This window comes from Physella acuta, unplaced genomic scaffold (genome assembly GCF_028476545.2).
Source record: "Physella acuta isolate Inbredline_101_S28 unplaced genomic scaffold, ASM2847654v3 ptg000844l, whole genome shotgun sequence".
Classification (NCBI taxonomy): Eukaryota; Metazoa; Mollusca; class Gastropoda; family Physidae; genus Physella; species Physella acuta.
Window position 1 is genome coordinate 382501 of NW_026732361.1, and position 19746 is coordinate 402246.

General features: G+C 40.1%; 1 protein-coding gene across 2 annotated transcripts in view; it reads left to right on the top strand.

The window, feature by feature from the left end:
• The window catches only part of LOC131951994 (uncharacterized), a 75508-nt gene extending 58351 nt beyond the window's left edge, over positions 1-17157 (top strand). For both annotated transcript variants that reach the window (XM_059314475.1, XM_059314474.1), the window contains exons 3-14: positions 3526-3626; positions 4899-5015; positions 7377-7527; positions 8238-8438; positions 8873-8989; positions 9529-9624; positions 10451-10580; positions 11233-11340; positions 11556-11591; positions 11780-11793; positions 11921-12016; positions 12577-17157. In XM_059314475.1, coding sequence (XP_059170458.1) covers positions 3526-3626; positions 4899-5015; positions 7377-7527; positions 8238-8438; positions 8873-8989; positions 9529-9624; positions 10451-10580; positions 11233-11340; positions 11556-11591; positions 11780-11793; positions 11921-12016; positions 12577-16122 — 4713 coding nt within the window. In that variant the 3' untranslated portion in view covers positions 16123-17157. The remainder of the gene's footprint in view (positions 1-3525; positions 3627-4898; positions 5016-7376; positions 7528-8237; positions 8439-8872; positions 8990-9528; positions 9625-10450; positions 10581-11232; positions 11341-11555; positions 11592-11779; positions 11794-11920; positions 12017-12576) is intronic.
• Positions 17158-19746: the final 2589 nt, after the last annotated feature.

A 19746-nucleotide genomic window follows, 5' to 3' on the forward strand; every position in this document is an offset into this window, starting at 1 on the left:
CTTTTAAAAAAACACGTTTTTCTTGTAGACTAAAAAGTAGAAAATAAATTTTTCTTTTCTACTTCCTCGAGCTGTGCAGATTCTTGTGATGACTGACAAAAAACGTGGGTCGGGCAGATGGGTCGGGAAATTTGATGGTGAACGTACCCACGTTTTTTGTCAGTCATCACAAGAATCTGCACAGCTCGAGGAAGTAGAAAAGAAAAATTTATTTTCTACTTTTTAGTCTACAAGAAAAACGTGTTTTTTTAAAAGTTTTTTTTAAGTATTAACACGTTTTTCTGAACTCAGCTTCGCGTTTGTTTGTTTGTTTGGATGTTTGTTGTTAAAATTGACATCGAAAATTAGCCCACTTCTGATTGCTCTAGAGATCTGAAATTTGGCATGTAGGCTACTTTCGCCTAACAATTTCAGATGCAATCATAAAAACTAGCAATTAGAGACCGTAATTAGCTTAATTTAATTACGCCCCAAGGACCATAAAATTGAGGACATGATTTCTAAAGATACCGACAAGACTGGAGGCCTATTGACACAGTTACTTCGGCCCCAATCGATGTGAGCGCGCTGGCCGTGATCGTATAGTGGTTAGTACTTCGCGTTGTGGCCGCGACAACCCAGGTTCGAATCCTGGTCGCTCAAGATTTTTAGACCGTGTAATTATAAACACTTAGTCAAGTCATACTTAATCAAGTCATTAGATAAAGTAGAAAATAAACTATATAAAAAACTTTTTTAAAAACCACGTTTTTCATGTGTAGCAACAGACTAAAAAGGAGAAAATAAAATACTTAAAAAAAACTTTTTAAAAAACCACGTTTTTCTTGTGGACTAAAAAGTAGAAAATAAATTTTCATACATTTGATGGCAAAAAACGTGGGTCGGGCAGATGGGTCGGGAAATTTGATGGTGAACGTACCCACGTTTTTTGTCAGTCATCACAAGAACCTGCACAGCTCGAGGAAGCACAAAAGAAAAATTTATTTTCTACTTTTTAGTCCACAAGAAAAACGTGGTTTTTTAAAAAGTTTTTTTTAAGTATTTTATTATACCCATCTATAAACACCTCACCGTTGTGTCTTAAGGCTTGTTAGGACCATCGTTTGGCCTCGGATAGTTTCCCTTCCTATTTTCTTATTCTTCAACCCTCTATTCCCCCTCATTACCCCGTCATTTCGTGCCTCGATTTCAAACAATGGGCGTGTCCCTCTCCCGACGTCCTTGCTACACCTGAGAGTCAATTTTACCCGACCCCCTACTCGGTTATCGTCGCCATTTTTTCCTTGACCCCCCCCCCCCTTTCCCTCCCATGTACCGACTCATCTCTGGCGTAATTCTTTGTACTTACCTGGGGTGGGGGAGATACTGGATGTTCTCACCTGGGCTACATTGTTGTCCTCCAGATGTGGGGGGGGGGGGGATGAGGAGAAGAGGGGAAAAGAGAGAAGGGGGAGACTTGTTCTAATCAAAGAACGCCAGACGGCATTGAGTTTGATTGCGTCTACCGCTAGTTTACCTTGCCCTACACCAGTGGTTCTTAACCCTTTTTTTTTGGAGGTACCGAACCCCACCAGTTTCATATGCGCATTCACCGAACTCTTCATAATAGTTCTATCGTCCGCACTGACAAACGTCGATCGTGAATCCCTTGAGTCGGGTGTGTGTCTTGACCTCCGCCAAACCACTGAGACTGACTTACCGAACCCAAGTTAAGAACCGCTGCCCTCTAGAGATAGGCATGGTATTTTTTTTCTTTTTGGGAGATGGACAATAAATGTGTATACTTAACGTAAAAAAAATAATTAAAACATACTCCACCGTGAACAATGACAACGATGCATTGACAGTACGTATAAAACATCAAGAGATTCTACAGCCTGTTTAATTTTCTATCAAATAGAATGATCGTGTACACAAACACGTTCAAGAATAAACGCACACAATATCCAGCTGTTGTATGTGGGATCCAATTTTTCGAGGGTTTTTTTTCACTCTCCTTTACAATATTTATATTTTGATCAGAGAAGATGTATATTCTCTAACAGAGTTTCTTCCAGACATCTTCCCCCCCCCCCTCACAACCCGGACGAAATGGAATTTACATAGAAAATATATACTTTTACCAGTGTCCGCTGAAGTAGAAAATTGGGCAGATATGTTTCTTGACCTCGGCATATAGAAGGGATGGTGTAGGTTTGTTTATATAAAGTGTCAACATTTCTTTTTAAATCATAATAATGTTAAGTGCCACCACCTGTACAGCCTCGTAATCAGCATGCACGAGATTGTAGACCTTAATCAACAAACCTGATTAATCAGGTTGTTAACCCTTCTTCCCTTCCCACCCCCACCCCCCACCCCCCCCCCCCTCACAAATTATAAAAAACACTGCGTTGTTTTTTTAACAGGTCAAACACCGCTGTTTATGTCTCAGATAAATATCTAGTGTCTTCTTTTAATAGCTAGCGGAATATTCCGTTTAAATAGTTTTTTTTTTCAATTATATAAAATTTACATTTATTTACAAAGCCGTTTTTTTTTGGATTGAAATAAACATATATTTATACATGATAATATTTACGATTGTGTTTTTAACAGAAATGTGTACTATTAAAATAATCTCCAATCTTTATTTACTAATACCTTATGGGTCATTTTGTTCTAAAACGAGGCTTAACGCCAGCTCAGTCTGACGAAGTCGGGCGGAATGATATCTCTCAAGTAAGCTAATCAGTGCAACGGGGCGGAAGGATATCTGAAAATAAGCTAAATAGTGCAGCCTCTCATCTCCCCGTCAATAAAGATAACTTATCGGGAGGAAGTTCCTCCTCATCTGGGAGGAGCTTCCTCATCCCATCTTATCTTAGACGATACCAGCTGACCTTGTTAGATAAGTTGCAGAGAACTTGTATCTGTCTACTATCTGCGACTTGTTGCACTATGTTTACATTCTTCAAAAACATCTCCAGTCATACTTTAAAAGTCTATTTTTTATTTGATAGCTTAACTGGCAAATTTATTTTAGTCTCAATTTTCTAGCCAGGTAAACTGAGTAGTTTTATTTTAAACCCGTTCGTGACCAACTTTACGAAGAGTTATTTTTAACATGTATACGCGTTTCCTGTTTAGAAAAAGCGTCCAAAATGTCGGTGACACCAAAAATAGCCGAGTTGAAGATTAAAAATAAGCCATCTATTAAATTAAAGAAACATTCGTCACGACCTTGTTGTCTAAAACGGAGGCAGGTAGTTGAGGGTGGTAGGTCGCTTCTCATTTATATTACTACTTTAATTTGAACAAAGAATAGGCAATCGACTCCTCCCCTACCATATATCAGGGTATCTAAGCCTTTCATCTTACACAAATTTTGAATCCAAATGACTTATTCTATCATATATACTTAATGTTTTAATTTATTTTACCGTTTTCTTTGATCCCTGATATACCTTTACGTTGCGTGAATGATCAAGTACCCTAAATTCAGCCCACTTCCGGTCGTCTGATGTGAAGGTCTCTTTATTTCAGGGCTACCTTGAGCCGCTAGAGAGCATCCTTGTGTCACGTGAGGAACGTGAGGACATCGACTGTCTGTTCGGGAACATCCGGGAGATCTACACATTCGGCTGGTGAGTTCTACACACTACACGTGCTTTGTGTTCTTTCATATATCCATGCGCCAAACGGTTAGCTCTGTCAAATACAGAGACGTAGCGATGGGGGGGGGGGGGGGCAGGGGGGGTACATATGTCCCCGGGCGCCGACCTTAGGGGGCGCCAAAATGGGTTGTAAAAACAAATTAAAATGTCATTTTAGCTACAATTTTGCATTATAAATAGTTTGAGGGGGGTGCAAATCGAAAATTTGAGGGGGGGGGGGGGTGCAAATCGAAAGTTTGAGGGGGGTGCAAATTGAAAATTTGCTACCGAGAGGGGCGCCAAATTGATAGTGTGTCCCCGGGCGCCGTGAAGGGTCGCTACGCCTCTGGTCAAATATCCATTCATCCACATGGTTAGTTCATTCAGTATCTATAAATCCACATGGTTAGTTCATTCAAGTATCCACATGTCAACGTTAGAATGGAGCTTCGATATGTAATGTGTGTGGATTGTGGACCAACGTTAGCCCTAACATTCCCCTTCCAAACTCCCTTTTCTTCCTTTCTTCCTTTCTTCCTTTCTTCCTTTATTCTCGACCTACCCCAGTGGTTACTGACCCGGACATGCTAATTCCAGAAAGGCAAACAATTGCATAAGTTAATTTACTCAAAATTCCTGACACCCTGAAGTGGATGTTCAGATGCCTAATTATCCACTTGATTATTTACCTCATTAAATTAATTTTAAGGAGCTAAACAAACCTTCGTCTAAATATTTCAAAATGTCAAGTTTTTCAAAAATTGACATTGGCCTTCAGTCTGCTGAAAATCTGACTAATTATCAAATGGGTTGGGGGGGGGGGGGGGGGGTCGAAGTCTGCAAATGCAATTCTTTACCGTCACTAAGGTTGTGTGTCCTTTGTTAATTTGAGATTTCTAAGTAGCTAGTTTTTAAACGAAATATTACAATATATGGGGAAGGGGGGGGGGGGGGGTCATTAGATGGGTTATGACTAGATTTGTTTCTTTTAATCTACTTGGTTGTGAAAGTCCTCCGTCCCCCAAATGCGAATTCCCCGCCCCGCCCCCCCCCCCCCATTTTTAATGTAATGTAATAATACGTTCTGATTGGCTAACCCACCCCAATGTCCTGTCGCCCCCACCCCCACCCCAATGTCCTGACTGGCTTCCCCCCCCCCCCCCCCCCCCCCCCACCCCCACACCTCGATGTTGCATTTCCACTATACAAACACACAGTATAAAAATTATTTTTAGAAATACGAAAATATCTTTTTTTTTTCAGCAAATTTTTGGAGGACCTTGAACTCACAGACGCTGACCCCGTCAAGGTCGCCCAGTGCTTCGTTAAACACAACAAAGGCTTCGTCATCTACGCAGACTACTGCACTAATTACCCAAGGTAAGGCCGATTACTGCACTAATTTCCTGAGGTAATGCCGATTACTGCACTATTTACTCGTGTCGAGGCCGATTACTGCACTAATTACTCATGGTAAGGCCCGCCTTTGATGTTTAGTGTACACTTCTGGTCAGCTAAGTTGTAACTGCCACCACTCGCTCAGGCGAGCTGACCTCTTGAACTATGACTCACTGGACGAGTCTACTTTAGCGGGTGTGACAAGACGATTCAAACAACACCTACGACTAAGTGGCCACACACGTGACCCCGCGGGTCAAGGTTGGAAATACGTGAACTACTCTCGACATCAAAAAGCAAATAGAATAAGTAGTATGTGTGTGTGACCACACAAGACTAGAACTTTCTGTTTGAGCTACGTGGCTTACGGTTCGTTTCGATACGGTCAAACGGAATGGCCAGATTTTTCTCCAGTGAGCGACCACAAAGGTTTTCATTTCCTGGTCAAAGACTGACCCGCCCATTTCGTTTATCGGTGTCTTTGAGTCTCCAAGTTGATTGAAGTTTTGTTTGGCTCGCGTTGAAGTCCATGTGAACAGCAAATTCCGGACGCTTAGCCTTTTGGTGGGCTTTATTTATACGCGGCGGTCATTATTCATTATCATTATGGCATTCATGCATCGGTTATATTTAACTTTGTGTACCACTTGTTGCTTGGTGCACTGTTACTTGGTGCACTGTTACTTGGTGCACTGTTATTTGGTGCACTGTTATTTGGTGCACTGTTACTTGGTGCACATGTCTGTTACCTAGTGCACTGTTACTTGGTGTACCATCTGTTACTTGGTGCACCATCTGTTACTTGGTGCACCATCTGTTACTTGGTGCACCATCTGTTACTTGGTGCACATGTCTGTTACTTGATGCACTGTCTGTTACCTAGTGCACTGTCTGTTACTAGCTCGTGCTCAGTACTCCTAGCTCGTCATTCCTTTTAGCTCGTACTCAATCCTCACCGCTGATTCTCATGTCACCCATATCTAGTGTCCACCCCTCCCCTTACACCCCCCCCCCCCCCCCAAACCTATACCTACCTGATTCCTCGCCTCCCCACCACAGTACAACACTCACCTCTGAAAAGCTAAACCAAAAACCAGCAAAGCTCGGCCTAAGCCAGACTAGCAGCATGCGTTGACAACATGTCACCACGTGACAACATGTAATCACTCGTCAATATTTAACCACGTGACAGGATTTCAATGCTACCAACATGGCTGCTGCCGAGTTAGGTCGAGTTAACGAGAACAAACAGACGCGCCAAGAACGCGTAGCGCATTTCTCGCAAACGTCTGCCTTGGGGCTCTATCTCAATTTTTTACCACGTGTGACAACATGGGAGCGAGTTGCCACTGCGTCACGCCACCAACTCAAGGGCGTTTCCTGGAAGTGGGCCACATATTAGAAATACCCCGGGCCTCAAGCGATCGTATTGTTATGGTAAAACATGTTGGCGTGGGTGGAGGGAGCAGGGTTGTTTTGTAAACACCAGCACGCCAGCAGGAGGGGAAGGCACTACGTCAGGCATACGACGCGGAGCGGGCGTGACGTCAATGGCATTTTGAAGAGAGCTCCAACATGGCAGCCAGCTATTTTTAGCCAGAGACTCGCATCCCATCTTAAAGTCTTTTCCCCATTTGTTTACATTGTGTATTTTCAATAATTCTCCCCACCCCTCCCCCATGTGGTCTTGTGTTTCCGTTCAAGGATAGACATCAGGATCATGCAGCACAGGAACTACAGGTGGAGCATACTATTTTAAGTTGCTAACTCCACAAGTCTAGAGTTCTGACTCTCGAGTAGATTAGGCTCCTTAGCTTGAGACAGCAACTCATCTAGGAGAGAAAACTCCAAATTTATACAACTGTTGCGTTGTTGTTCTTGCGTGGACAAAGCCTATGGAAGCAAATCCAGAAAAAAAGGATTCTGGATATATTGCCAAAGATGTTAACATGTAATACTCAATGTGTTGGATGAAATACCTTCCAACATTATAATGAAGAACGAAGTAGAAATGTGTTTCTTTTATTATTAAAACTTTAATTAAGTTTCTTTAATTTCTAGTCTCTCGAAATCTTCTTGGGTGGGGGGGGGGGGGGGAGGGGTGGCGCTTCCATAAATGACGTCGACTTTTAAGTGCCAATTTTTATTTATTATTTTTTTAAACAAATAAGAAAATAGTACATTTAAAAGTAGTTATTTTTATATTAATTTATTGCCTTATATTTTAGTGTGGTAAAAGTAGAAGTAATTGAATTTTTACCTGAACAGTTTTTATCAGAATTACCAAACCCGGTAGATAGAGCTAAGGGAAATAACTCTTAAAAATATTTTCCTCTCCCACAGGGCTGTAGAAGTATTGACCCGTTTCATGCAGCACCACGAACTGAGCGAGCTATGCAAGGAGCGCCAGATGGCCCTGGGGCACGGCCTGCCCCTGGGGGCCTACCTGCTCAGGCCCGTACAGAGGATCCTCAAGTACCACCTGCTTCTACAGGTGGGCTGGGTTTTCGTTATCGCCTTGTGGATTTAATCAATGTAATTAATACCATCAGGGCTTAATGAGTTGCATGCATGAAAGTACTTAGATCTAGATCTAAGTAAATTGAAGGTGAGGAATGTGGTGTAGGGTTTCTTTTAGGCATCTCCGAGGAATGGTGGAGGCACATATAAAAATTATAAAAAATGATTTTAAATTTAAACCAATTTCCCCCTTACCCGGTAATTTTAAGCCCCCCCCCCCCCCTTCCTCCCTCTAGAAGTTTAAATTTCAAGAAAAATGTCTGAAAGAAACCTGGGGTAAGCCTGGTAGCTGCACCTGTCAATAAGTTTTGTATCATGAACAAAACATCACATGATGTATGATGTCATCACATGATGTGTAATGTTTGTGGTGTTATGGGATGGGTAAAATTGTCCTATTTTGTTATATTACAATGTTCATGCACAATCCCATTCCCTAGGGCACAATTTCCATTATCTAGTTTGCTGTTTAGTCGTCTAGTGCATGGCCTACTTTCTCGTGCACCACCTAACTACTCAGTATATGAGTCCTTATACCTTAAAAATAGATGGTCATAAATTTTAATATCCAGCATTAATTTAATTTGTATTACCCGTAATTGCATTTTAAATCATGCCTGAATTAATCTTCTCCTAGTGTTTATTTCGTGCAACATTTTGTTTTAACCATTCCTCCTCTTGCAGAATATCGTGAAGAACTACGAGAAAGATGGCAAGGAAGTTGGGATCTTGGAGCAGGCGTTCCACCACATGACCGAGATGGCGCACCACATCAATGAGATGAAGAGGAAGCACGAGCATGCTGTGAGGATTCAGGAGATTCAGAGCCAGTTGGAGGATTATGTGGGGGAGGATCTGACACGCCTGGGGGAGCTTGTCCTGGAGGTGGGTTGCTCAAAATATAGGGCAGTAGGTCAGGGGGTATTTGGTGAAGTAGGTCAATGTGTCATAGATAATGTCAGTGGATCAGTTGAGTAATGGGTTATTGGGTAACTGGAACAGTGGAAAAGTAGGTTAATGGGTAATTGTGTCAGTGGGTCAGTTGAGGTAATGGGTTATCGGGTTAGTGGATCAATACATAGTGCAGAGAGTTAGGGAGTTTAAAAATTTACTAAGCTAGTAGGCCATCAAAGGATCTATGTCATATTGATCTAGGTCATTTGCTAAAACAAACTCGGCAGCTCACACTTTCAGTAAGCTGGTGGTTCCAGCATTGTTTTCTTACATAGATTTAATCTCAGAAACATCAAGACAGCTGTTTTCCACACCACTTCTATGTTCACTAGCGTATGTATATATGTCAACATGTTGTATTGCAGAGCTCATTCCGTGTGTATGGTGCTAAGGCATCCAGGCAGGTGTTTCTGTTTGAGAGAGGACTTTTGATTAGCAAAAAGAAAGATGGGGGCATGTTGAGCTGCAAGACATTCATCATGGTAAGTGTTTAGAGGTCCTATATTAGGGGCATCTCACAGGGTTCCATCACAGAGGTCCTGACACAGGGTTGTAGTAGGTCCCATCACAGGGTCCTATTATAGATCCCATCACAGGTCCTATTATAGAGGTCCCATCTCAGTGTACTATGATTGAATGTCCTATACTCTGGTTATATTGAGATCCCATTATAGGGTCTTACCAGAGGTTCAATTTCAGAGGCCAAGTCCTTCAGCCCTTGAGTTCCTATCATATAGTCTTGCCAGAGGTCCCATCAACAAGGTTTTTTAGTCCCATTGTATCTGTCACATTATAGAGGTCCTAACCTAGTGGCCAGTAAAATGCCACTCCATTAAGCAGCCACAGCTGTGTGCCCTTAGTTCCCTATCAGCTATAGCAATACTTTCTAGAGGTACCAGAGCCATGGTTAGGTTTGTGATAGAAGCTATGAACCAACCGACAGTTGGTCCTCGATATTATAAAATCTGTATATTCTGTTGTTACTTTAATAGAGAATATTTTTTTTTTCATTTCTTTGCAGTGCTCTGATCTAATGCTGGTGGAGGTCATCCCTAATGAGCCGTTAAGTTTTCACGTCATTCCGTTTGACAACCCACGGGCCCAGTACACCTTACAGGTAAATCTAACAGCTTGATAACCTGCTTCAGATCCTGGCACACTTTTTTTAACCTTTCTTAGACTCTGTAGGCATATTTTTTTAAATCAGTATTCATCTTTTGCATAAAATAATACCAGACAGTCTTGCCTTTATCCTTAATAGGTCTTTTTTAAAGTCATTGTTTATCTTGTGCATAAAATAAAATAAAACAAGCCAGTTCTACCTATAGACCCTTTAGGCCTATTTTTAAAATCAATGTTCATCCTTTTGTATAAAATAAAATTAAACAAAACAGTAAATTTTGTTACAGCTACTTGCCTGTTGTGCTGCTTACCAGAGGCGTAGCAACCCTTCCCGGGGGCCGGGGACAAACTTTCAATTTTCACACCCTCCCCCCCTCAAACTTTTGATTACTTTTTCCAACCCATTTTGGCGCCCCCTGGCCCCCCTCCTCCCCCCCCCCCCCCATCACTACTCCTCTGCTGCTTACTATTAATGCTAAATACTATTAAGCAAAAATTACTATATAACAGAAGGCATCATGGGTGGGCTGGCCTCCAACCCCAAATTGAAATTTTCATTGTGCATTTATTCCTCATCAAATAGAATTTTACATAATGGTATGAAGGAAGTGAAATGGTAAAATGGAGAAATACAAATAATTATTTATTAAGTCAAAACACAAATAGTCTTCAGCACCACATCTGGGGGGGTGTGGGGGGGGGAGCACTGACATTTTTCCTGGTAGACCAGCAGGCCAGTCCACCCCTGGTAGGCATTGGCTTTATAAGCAACTTTTGTATTTTTACCACGGAAGTCTGGCAACGTTTCCATACATTTTCAGGCAAGAAACATGGAGCAGAAGAGGCGCTGGTGCCAGGAGATTAAGAGGCTGATTCTGGAGAGTTTCAAGGGGAGGATACCAGACAACGTCAAGAACCTGGTTATGCAGCTTGGCTCCAACCATGATGATGGTGAGGCATCTTGAATGTTGATTGGTTAAAAACGTTTTCATCATGTATGTATGCGCTGGTATTGGGAGTGTAGTTATCTTATAAAATACTAATGTAAAATGATCTAAGGTAGGCTACTCTGGTTATTTTGTTTTGTTTAAATTTATGGTGATAGGAATAGGTTAATAAGATTAAATTTAAAGAGGGATTTAATTTAAACAGTGGGATGGAGAAGGGTATATTTTGAATTAAATTAATTTTGAACATCTACGGGTATAAATTGTATGTAGATTATAACCCAGAAGAAGAAATTATATTAAAATATAAATGAAAATCTATACTAACAAGACTTTTAAATGTCTTTCTCTTTATAGATTCATTTTAAATTATAAATTTTAATATTGAAATGCCATAATTATAAAGATCTTATTAGTAATTAAACTTTCACCAGTTACTTTAATCTGATTTTAGTACTGACTTCTATGGTATTTAAAAATAAAAATGTGTAAGGGGTCCTCCATTTATTTTCCCTTTAAAAATCCACAGTGTCCACATAAGTCTATTTATTTTGGACACCCCCCCCCCCCTCAGTGTGGACGTCATAAGTGGATGACCCATAAGAGCGTAATTTTTTTCTCTCAATTAGTCATTGTGTATCATCTTATTTGATCAGATTATGTCACCAAAGAAGCTTTAGAGGCTGTGAGGAAAAACCAACACACAGCTCCAGAGTATCTAGAGAAGAGAAGGTTTAGAAGGAAATCTGGGTCACGTTTGCCAGGTAAATTTTTACCATAAAGGATATATTTTTCTCATTTAAATTCACTCATTTTTTAGAAAGTATTTTTAAAGTATTTTTTATTTTAAAATAGTAAGCATTCATAACCCGAGCTTTGATTTATATTTGTCTAGTTTACATAGATGGCTATTATTTAAAATTTAAGTTTTTAAAATATTAATATCGCATAAAATATTTTTCTTATAATTTTTTTACAGATTTCAGCTTGCTAAAACCACAAAATAGGAAGAAAGGTATGTTAAATAAAATCTTTCATATCAAAATTACATGAAATTTTGTAAAGAGTTCTGAACAATTCTTTCTTTTCAAGTTCAGTTTTTTTTAAAATTGCTTTGTCTACACAACTGTATTTGATAGCTAGTGTCTTACATGGTGTTGAATATAATAATTTAATTTTTTTCATTTTTCTTTTCACCCACAGCTGCCAATAAGAAGGTAAACATACAAATTTTAACTATATCATTATCATAAATTATTTTTACCCCCAAAAGAAAAGTCATCCCTTACATGTGAATTATTCCAAAAGTTTAAAAATATATACTCTGATGCAATCACTTTTCAGATTGATTCCAAGCAAGGTAACAAAACAGCACAAGACGTGGGACGCCGCTCTGAAAGCAAGTCTCCTGATGCTCACAGAAGACTATTGGTTCCTCAGGTGGGTTGAAAATAAAAGCTTGGTTTGTTTCCGATGTCGTATGTGTTAAATCACTAAAACAGTTTCCAGTGGTATGATTGCACTGAGTTCATGACAGCTGTAGGGTTTAGTTGATTGTAGATCATATTATGTGTCAAAAATTAATATACTTTCTAAACAGGGTTTCTTTGTTTATATTGAAAATATTTCATAAGACTTTCAAATTTAACTGAAATATATATTCAAGACACTATATCATAAGATGAGGGGTTTTTGGGTACAATCCTATTAGCGATTAATTTCATTACCTGGGGATTTAAATTTCATGGCTCATCCTGTTTTGTCACTGTATTAGTTCCAACGGCTGGGCAATCACAGGGCATTTTGTGCTGTGCTACTGTATGAATACCAACAGACATTTGTAATTCATGGCTTCTCCTGTATTAGTAATACCTGCCGGTCATTCTCACAATTATTCATTAAGCATTTTAAACATAAAATATAAAAGACCATTATCTATAACTATAATACATCAAATATAGAGGTCCATTCTCTACAAGTATTTATAACTTTTTTCACAGAACGCCATCAGACGACGCAGCCAGAGCCAGACAGCCATCAGCCTCCCCACCCCCACAGTTCTGGATCCACTGAACAAAAGCCTCAACAGCGCCATCACCCACCTCACCTCTCCAGTGTTCGACATGTTCACCGCAGCTGTCGGGTCGCCGCAGTCTCCGGAACTCAGCTCCCCAGACAGCCCGACCCCCAGGAAAACAGCCGAGGACAACAGCATTGAACTCAGGAACAAAGAGAAGGAAGCCGACCTCGTGAAGAGAGCCCATAGCTTCAGAAATGCTGTCCGGGCTCACCCGGTTATCTCAGCAGACTTTACTGAGATAATGATGAGGTGTGGCAAGCTACATGGAGCTGTCAGCAAGTCTGAGAAAGTAGAAGAAAAGTTACAGCCTGAAGATCCTTTAGATCTTCTTGCGCATAACTTAAAAAACATTGACGATTCTGACGATGATCTTGATGGTAAACTTAAAAATAAGGATAAGAAAGTCCTGCCAGTTAAAAATGACGTGGATGGTATTGAAACATACGAAATTCAGCCTTTTGCCAATACAGCTGATTCTCTTAAGAGTTCAACTCCAAAGCATGAACCTGTTAAAAAAGAAAGCGACCCTAGAGTCACTGAAAACACAAGCGCCACTCCATTTAAAGCAATCAGCCTACCCAATCTGAACTACAGACATGAAGTTGAAGAGAATTCTGAAGTTGGGGAGGAATCACAGAAAGAAATGAATGGGGTAGCTGGTTCAAGAAGCAGTGAAGTCCTTAATGATAAAGTCTCTCCTCAGAAAGGTCAAGGCCGGTTAAGCAGAAAAGATTTAGTTAGCGGAAGGAATTTAAGGAGAAGAGGCAAAGGCCATGAAGAGGAGACTGAGGAATCAAGTTCTAGAAAAGTTACAGCCTTCCACGATTCCTACAGCAAGAAGGTGTCAGAGAAGGCACTTTTGAGAAACAAAGGACTGCGTCTGCCTAACACTTCAAAGCATTTGTCGACCCCTGAGGTTCAGTTGAAACGAAACAGTGCAAGGTTAACAGATTGGAACAGCGTTGAGAAACTGACAGACGGGTCAACGAATGACCTGTCCTATCTTAACGAGGACCCGTGGATTAAAAACACGGATGTATCCAACTCCAGCTTGGACACACCCAACAGGTCAAATTCTTTCTCCATCAGCCCATTGGCTGCCAACACTTCACGCCAGACCGCTCGGCCTAGAGGTCACTCTGACCTCACCGAAATGTTCCAGGTCTCGGTAAATAAAGAAAATTTCGATTGGATGGTGTATCTTAACAGAAACTCTTTCCCCCCTCGCATGGACTCGTCACCATCGCCTATTAAAATACAACCAAAGTCAGCATTTTTAAAGGAAATGCTTAACAAAGACGTAGAGGATCGGAAATCAATATCCAACCAGGTTCCATACGCCACGCCCCCTAGATCATTCATGACAGTAGAAAATATGAAAAGACACAGCTCTGATGCTGAGAGTCGCTTAGGTTCGTCTTTCTTCAGAAATAAAACCCCCGCACTGAATGGAAGTATGCCATCGGGGGTCAGTGCATTTGGGGGTCCACCCCTAGCTGTGACTTTGACCAAACCCGCTGCGTTTCACACTCACAGCCTAACACGTTCAAACAGCACGCCTGTCGCCATGACAGGGTCTAATCCGCATGCGTATTCACACAACAGCAGACCCTCCTCCATGGATGTGGATAAGCTGAAAGATGAAAGTAACAGAATGGTGGCGGAGATGGAGGATTACATCAGCAAATCTTCTGAAAGTGTGAAAAGCCCAAACAAATTCCCAACATCTTTACCTGTTATAACTGTTGAAGAAGAGGAAGCTAACATAAAAAGACTGTCAGTTGTGTCGTCACTGTCAACGTCATCTTACGACAGCCAGGACAGTAGTTCCAGCGACGGCATGGTCGGCACTTTAAAACACAAGCTCAACGCATGGGCTCATCAGTCTGGGATAAGACGGGACAGCGACTACAGCCACACCTCAGTACAGACTTCTGATGAAGAGGAAGAAGACGAGGAAGAAGAAGAGGATGAAGCACCTGCAGCAAAATCTGTAGAGAGTTTCCATTCATCATCTAAAGATGCGAGCTCATGGAAAGAAGAAAGGGACTTGGAAACTGTTTTAAGAGAACACGCACTAGGATCTTCATCTTTAGGGTCCCGTATGGCTAATTCACTACCACCACCACCCAAATCTCCACAAAGTTCAGAGCCCACAACTCACGACAACCGCCCAAACAGCACTTGTGATGTCAAAACTTTGGAACCAGCAACATCAGTGGGTAACCATGGTGATGCTGCAGTAGAACCAACAAGGTTTTCACTGCCTGTAAGAACGGAAGATGTTGAAGCCATGATGCTACCTGCCCTGAAACATTGCGAGATCGAGCAATCTGACTCTGGTTTTTCTCTTCACAGTCACGACTCAAGTGCTAGTGACTCTACCCCTAACAATGTTGACAGCGACCTTTACGTCAGTGAGGCGACCCCTGAACCTCATCAGAACAATGACGATCCAGTCCTGGAATTTTCAGAACCTTCTTCCAAAGAAGCAACTCCAAAAGTCAAACCTAAACTTGATAAAACCAGATCAAGAGACGAAACCGACAGTTTAAAACGGCATGGTTCGTGGGAGTCTGTTGATTCTACTGACAGTTTCTATGAGCGGAGATTATCAGTTGCATTTGATTCTGTTTTTCAAGATAATCCTGTTATTGTTGACGTGTACGAGGATCCGCTACCTGTCAGTCAAGTGGAGTCTCCAGTTCCACGAAAATCTATACGGGAATACGTCCAGCACATCGAACAAAAATTTAAGCCACAGGCACCAAAAGTGTTGGAGGTGAAACGTAGAGAACCTGGTGCCATGATACGTCAGAGGCTAGAAACTTTACGGGAAAATGTCCTATACGGCCGACGCAGTTCTAGCCGACAGGCCAGCGAAGAGCGTGAAATCGGGTCAAGAGCCAAGTCCCAACCCCCTTCACAACATCGCAACAAGCTGGCTTTTACCCTGGCAACTGACAACAGATGCAATGATGACATTAAAGTCTACGGCTTAAGGACCTCAAGTTCTCGTGATAGTTTATCTAAGTCAATGGATAACTTATCCAGATCCAGAGATTTTCTCGCTAGGTCAAGCGACTCGTTGTCTAAATCTAGAGAAAGTCTTCTCCTCAGGACAAAATCCAGAGAAAATGTTTTCCTGTCTAAATCTAGGGACAGTTTAAACATGGATTATTCCAAAAGACATTTTTCTCCAACGAGCAACAACCCAGGTCATGAGAAAGATGCCAGCAGGTTCATCTACATGAACGCAGAAAGCTCCGGCAACCAATTCATCCACAGGGCGCGCAGCAACTCCGATCAACCAGAATCTGACTTATCTGGCACCTTTGAAAACGCCACGCTGCAACCCTCAAAGTCAATGTGTAGACTGGATAGTGAGAGTAGTGAAGTGGACAACTTAGTCATTATGAAAGGTTGGGTTAGATCTCTTATTTCAAAATTTCAAGAGAAGAATTAATTTCAACTTTCTTTTAACGGAAATTTTAGTTCCTACTACAGATATCTACCTATTACTGGACAACATTCCGCAGCTACATTACAGGTACTCTATCTTTTGTAATCCCTGGTTTACACCATGGCAGTAGTTACTTAATTTCCCAAATGAAATTCCAAAACAATTTATTCTTCTCATCACAGCACCAGGTAATATTTGACTAGTAATTATTGTGATAATACAACTGCATCTGATTTGTTTTTTCTCTAATTTTTAAAATGCATTTTTAATTAATATTGTGTTCATTTTATATTTTGCAAATAATCTTTGTTCCATGTTAATGTTTTTTAAACTAAGGAAACTAATAGCATCTTAATACTGTTCATTGTTTTACTCAGTAATCTACACTGGTAACCCTTCACACTGATAGACAGCCATTTTGAAGCTAGGCATCCCTCAAAAAAGAAATATTAAAAATTAAAACTTTAATCACTTTTTAAAAAGTAGACCTACATTTTCTAGACACAGAGTTATACATGTAATGTTTTGCAGTTGTTTCTGATATCCTTACTAGTTTTTTTTAGAATGATAAATCAATTATACAACTGCAAATTTTAAATATTGATCTAATTAAGACCATAATAGTCAATGTAACTTGGACATTCTTGATTATATTCAGTCATTTTTTATCAATTTTTTTTGGGACCAACTCCTGTTCATGTGCGATGTAAGACAAGTTTTTAAAATGTAAAAAACTATGATCAGGGGTGGAGGAAATTGTTCATATTTTTCTAATTTTGTACATCATGTAAATTGTTTTCATTAAAATTGTACAGTTGTTTTTAATACTTATCACAGAATTGCAATTTTTTTCTAATTTATTCTCCCCAAAGTGCAGTTTGAATACGATAAACCAAATACGGTCATAAATGCAATCCTAAATATTGTGCCATCCTTTAGAAATTTTTAAAAATTAAGAGGGGAACTAAATTTGACACCAACTTATGTAGGTTATTTACTCTGTTCTCTGTATTTTGATAATAAAATGTACAATATCAATTAGTGATGTGTTTGTTAAAACTTCCCTTAATAAAGAGAACAAGAGCTAGAATTCTAACCAAAGATTTTTAAGTATGCCACAACTTTTTTACTAAATGTTTTATTGACAACTTTCATCACAATAATAACATATAACAGCAATAAAACTAGGAAAACAAAAATATTTTCTGGCTAATATGGCTCTTAAAGGAATTTCAGCTTTGGTGATGGCAAAATGTACAACTAAACATTCTTTTTACGTCAAAAAACTCTAGCACCAAAACAAAAAAAAAAGCTATTTTAGATTAGTGAAACTAAAATAGTAAATACTGAAATGTATACAACACATCATTCAAATTTTTAAACAAAATAAAACTAACATTTTTGTTCTTAAAATACTTGAATGCAATTCAATGCAGACAAAGTTTGTATAAAACATCCAAGCAAACATTGCTGCAAGCCCCAGGCAAATGAAACAAATGCCAAAACAAACTTATCCTACACATATACCAAACACCCTTCTTCTTAACTAAAAATCCACACAATTAGGCTAAATGAAAAAGACATCTCAAAAATCAAATTCAGCACTCACAAAAACCTATTACACACTTGACATCAATTTTACGTGCGGCGTCAATTCGGCCAATGACGAAACGGCCCCGTCAAAACGACCCCGACAAAACGACCCCGTCAAAACGACCCCGTCAAATCGGCCCCGTCAAAAGGGCCAGCGACATATGGACCCCGTCATATAGGCTCCCGACAAATAGGCTCCCGTCATTTAGGCTACCGACAAATAGGCTCCCGTTATATAGGCTCCCGACAAAAGGGCTCCAGTCAATAAGGCTCCTGACAAATAGGCTCCCGTCATTTTGGCTCCCGACATATAGTCTCCCGTCATTTAGTTTTTTCCACAAAACGGCCCCCGTCATTACGACTCCCGACAAATAGGCTCCCGCCATTTAGTTTCTCCACAAAACGGCCCCCGTCATTACGACTCCCGACAAATAGGCTAGCGTCATTTTGGCTCCCGACAAAAAGGCTCCTGTCAATTTGGCTCCAGACAAAAGGACCACTGACACAGTGGCGTAGCTACCGTAAAGCTAGCGTAAGCAAGGCATGGGGGCCCAAGGCACATAGGGGCCCTTTTCCCTCATAAAAAATTAAAACTTTTACAATGGAATTTTAATATTTGTTACATATAAATAATTTTAAAAAAGAAAAAGGTTAAAAGTTCCAAAAAGCCCCCCCCCCCCCCCCCCACCGTTTCGGCAGTGGGATTCAGTGTTTGTGGGTCAAACAGAGCCCAATCGTTATAATAACACTACAGGCTATATCACTTTGTCGTGCAAGACATTGAGAGAATCAGCCTATAAATAAACTTTTTAGCAGTAGTAGGCAAGCATAATAATATAGTATAAATACAAAATCAGGACATATAAAATACAAAATGTTGCCTTCAGAATATTTATATATTAAAAAATATCCATCGTAAGTAGAAGTTGATCTCTTCGTTTAACTCCTCTGTAGCCTAACGCAGAGGCGTAGCGAAGGCGAGGCGGGGGGTGCGGACCGCAACGGGTGAAACCATTTAGGGGTGGGGTGACACCAAAGGCAAAAAATTGTAAAATTTATAGAATGAAATGCCATTTTCCAGATCCATTAGTTAAAGTTAAATAGTCATCTAAGTACAAATCGAAAATTATATCAAGAGGGGGGGGGGGGGGGGGTGACACCACGACGTAAACGTAAACTATAAAGAAAACAATGCTACATCCAACTGTATTATAAACAGACTGTAGATAAACATCGTTACTATTAAGTCAGCAGTGATTAAAGCTTAAACACGTACGTGTACCAGTATGTGGCATATATATAAATTTTAGGCCTATGTAGGCCGACACACACACACACACACACACACACACATATATATATATACATATGTAGGCCGACACACACACACACACATATATATATATATATATATATATATATATATATATATAAATATATATATATATATATATATATATATATATATATATATATATATATATATATATATATATACATATATATACATATATATATATATATATATATATATATATATATATATATATATATATATATATATATATATATATATATATATGCTTTGTTTACTGGGAGGGGGTGACAATACGAAGTGCCGCACCGGGTGAGACCCGACCTAGCGACGCCACTAGCCTAACGGCTGACGAAGGGGCCCACTGATAATTTTTGCATAGGGGCCCAAAACTCCTAGCTACGCCACTGCACTGACAATACCGTTTCTGTAGAGACTAAGTTGTCCCGGCAAAGCGGTCTCATTGAATATGACATCTGCCAGTGGGACCCCTTCATCAATATTCTTTAGAGTTAGCTTATCCAACACTCTTGTGTAATACAACGTATGCATCTCTTGTTCGGCAGGCCTTATTTTTATATTAGTTTATCTATTATAAAATATAGTATGTTTTAATTTAAGGGTCATCTATCTATGACATCCATAATTGAGTCGGTTATAGGCTGTTCCAACTCATTGTGTGGGGAGAAGGGTCCACGCTGTACTTTCCTAACTGCAAT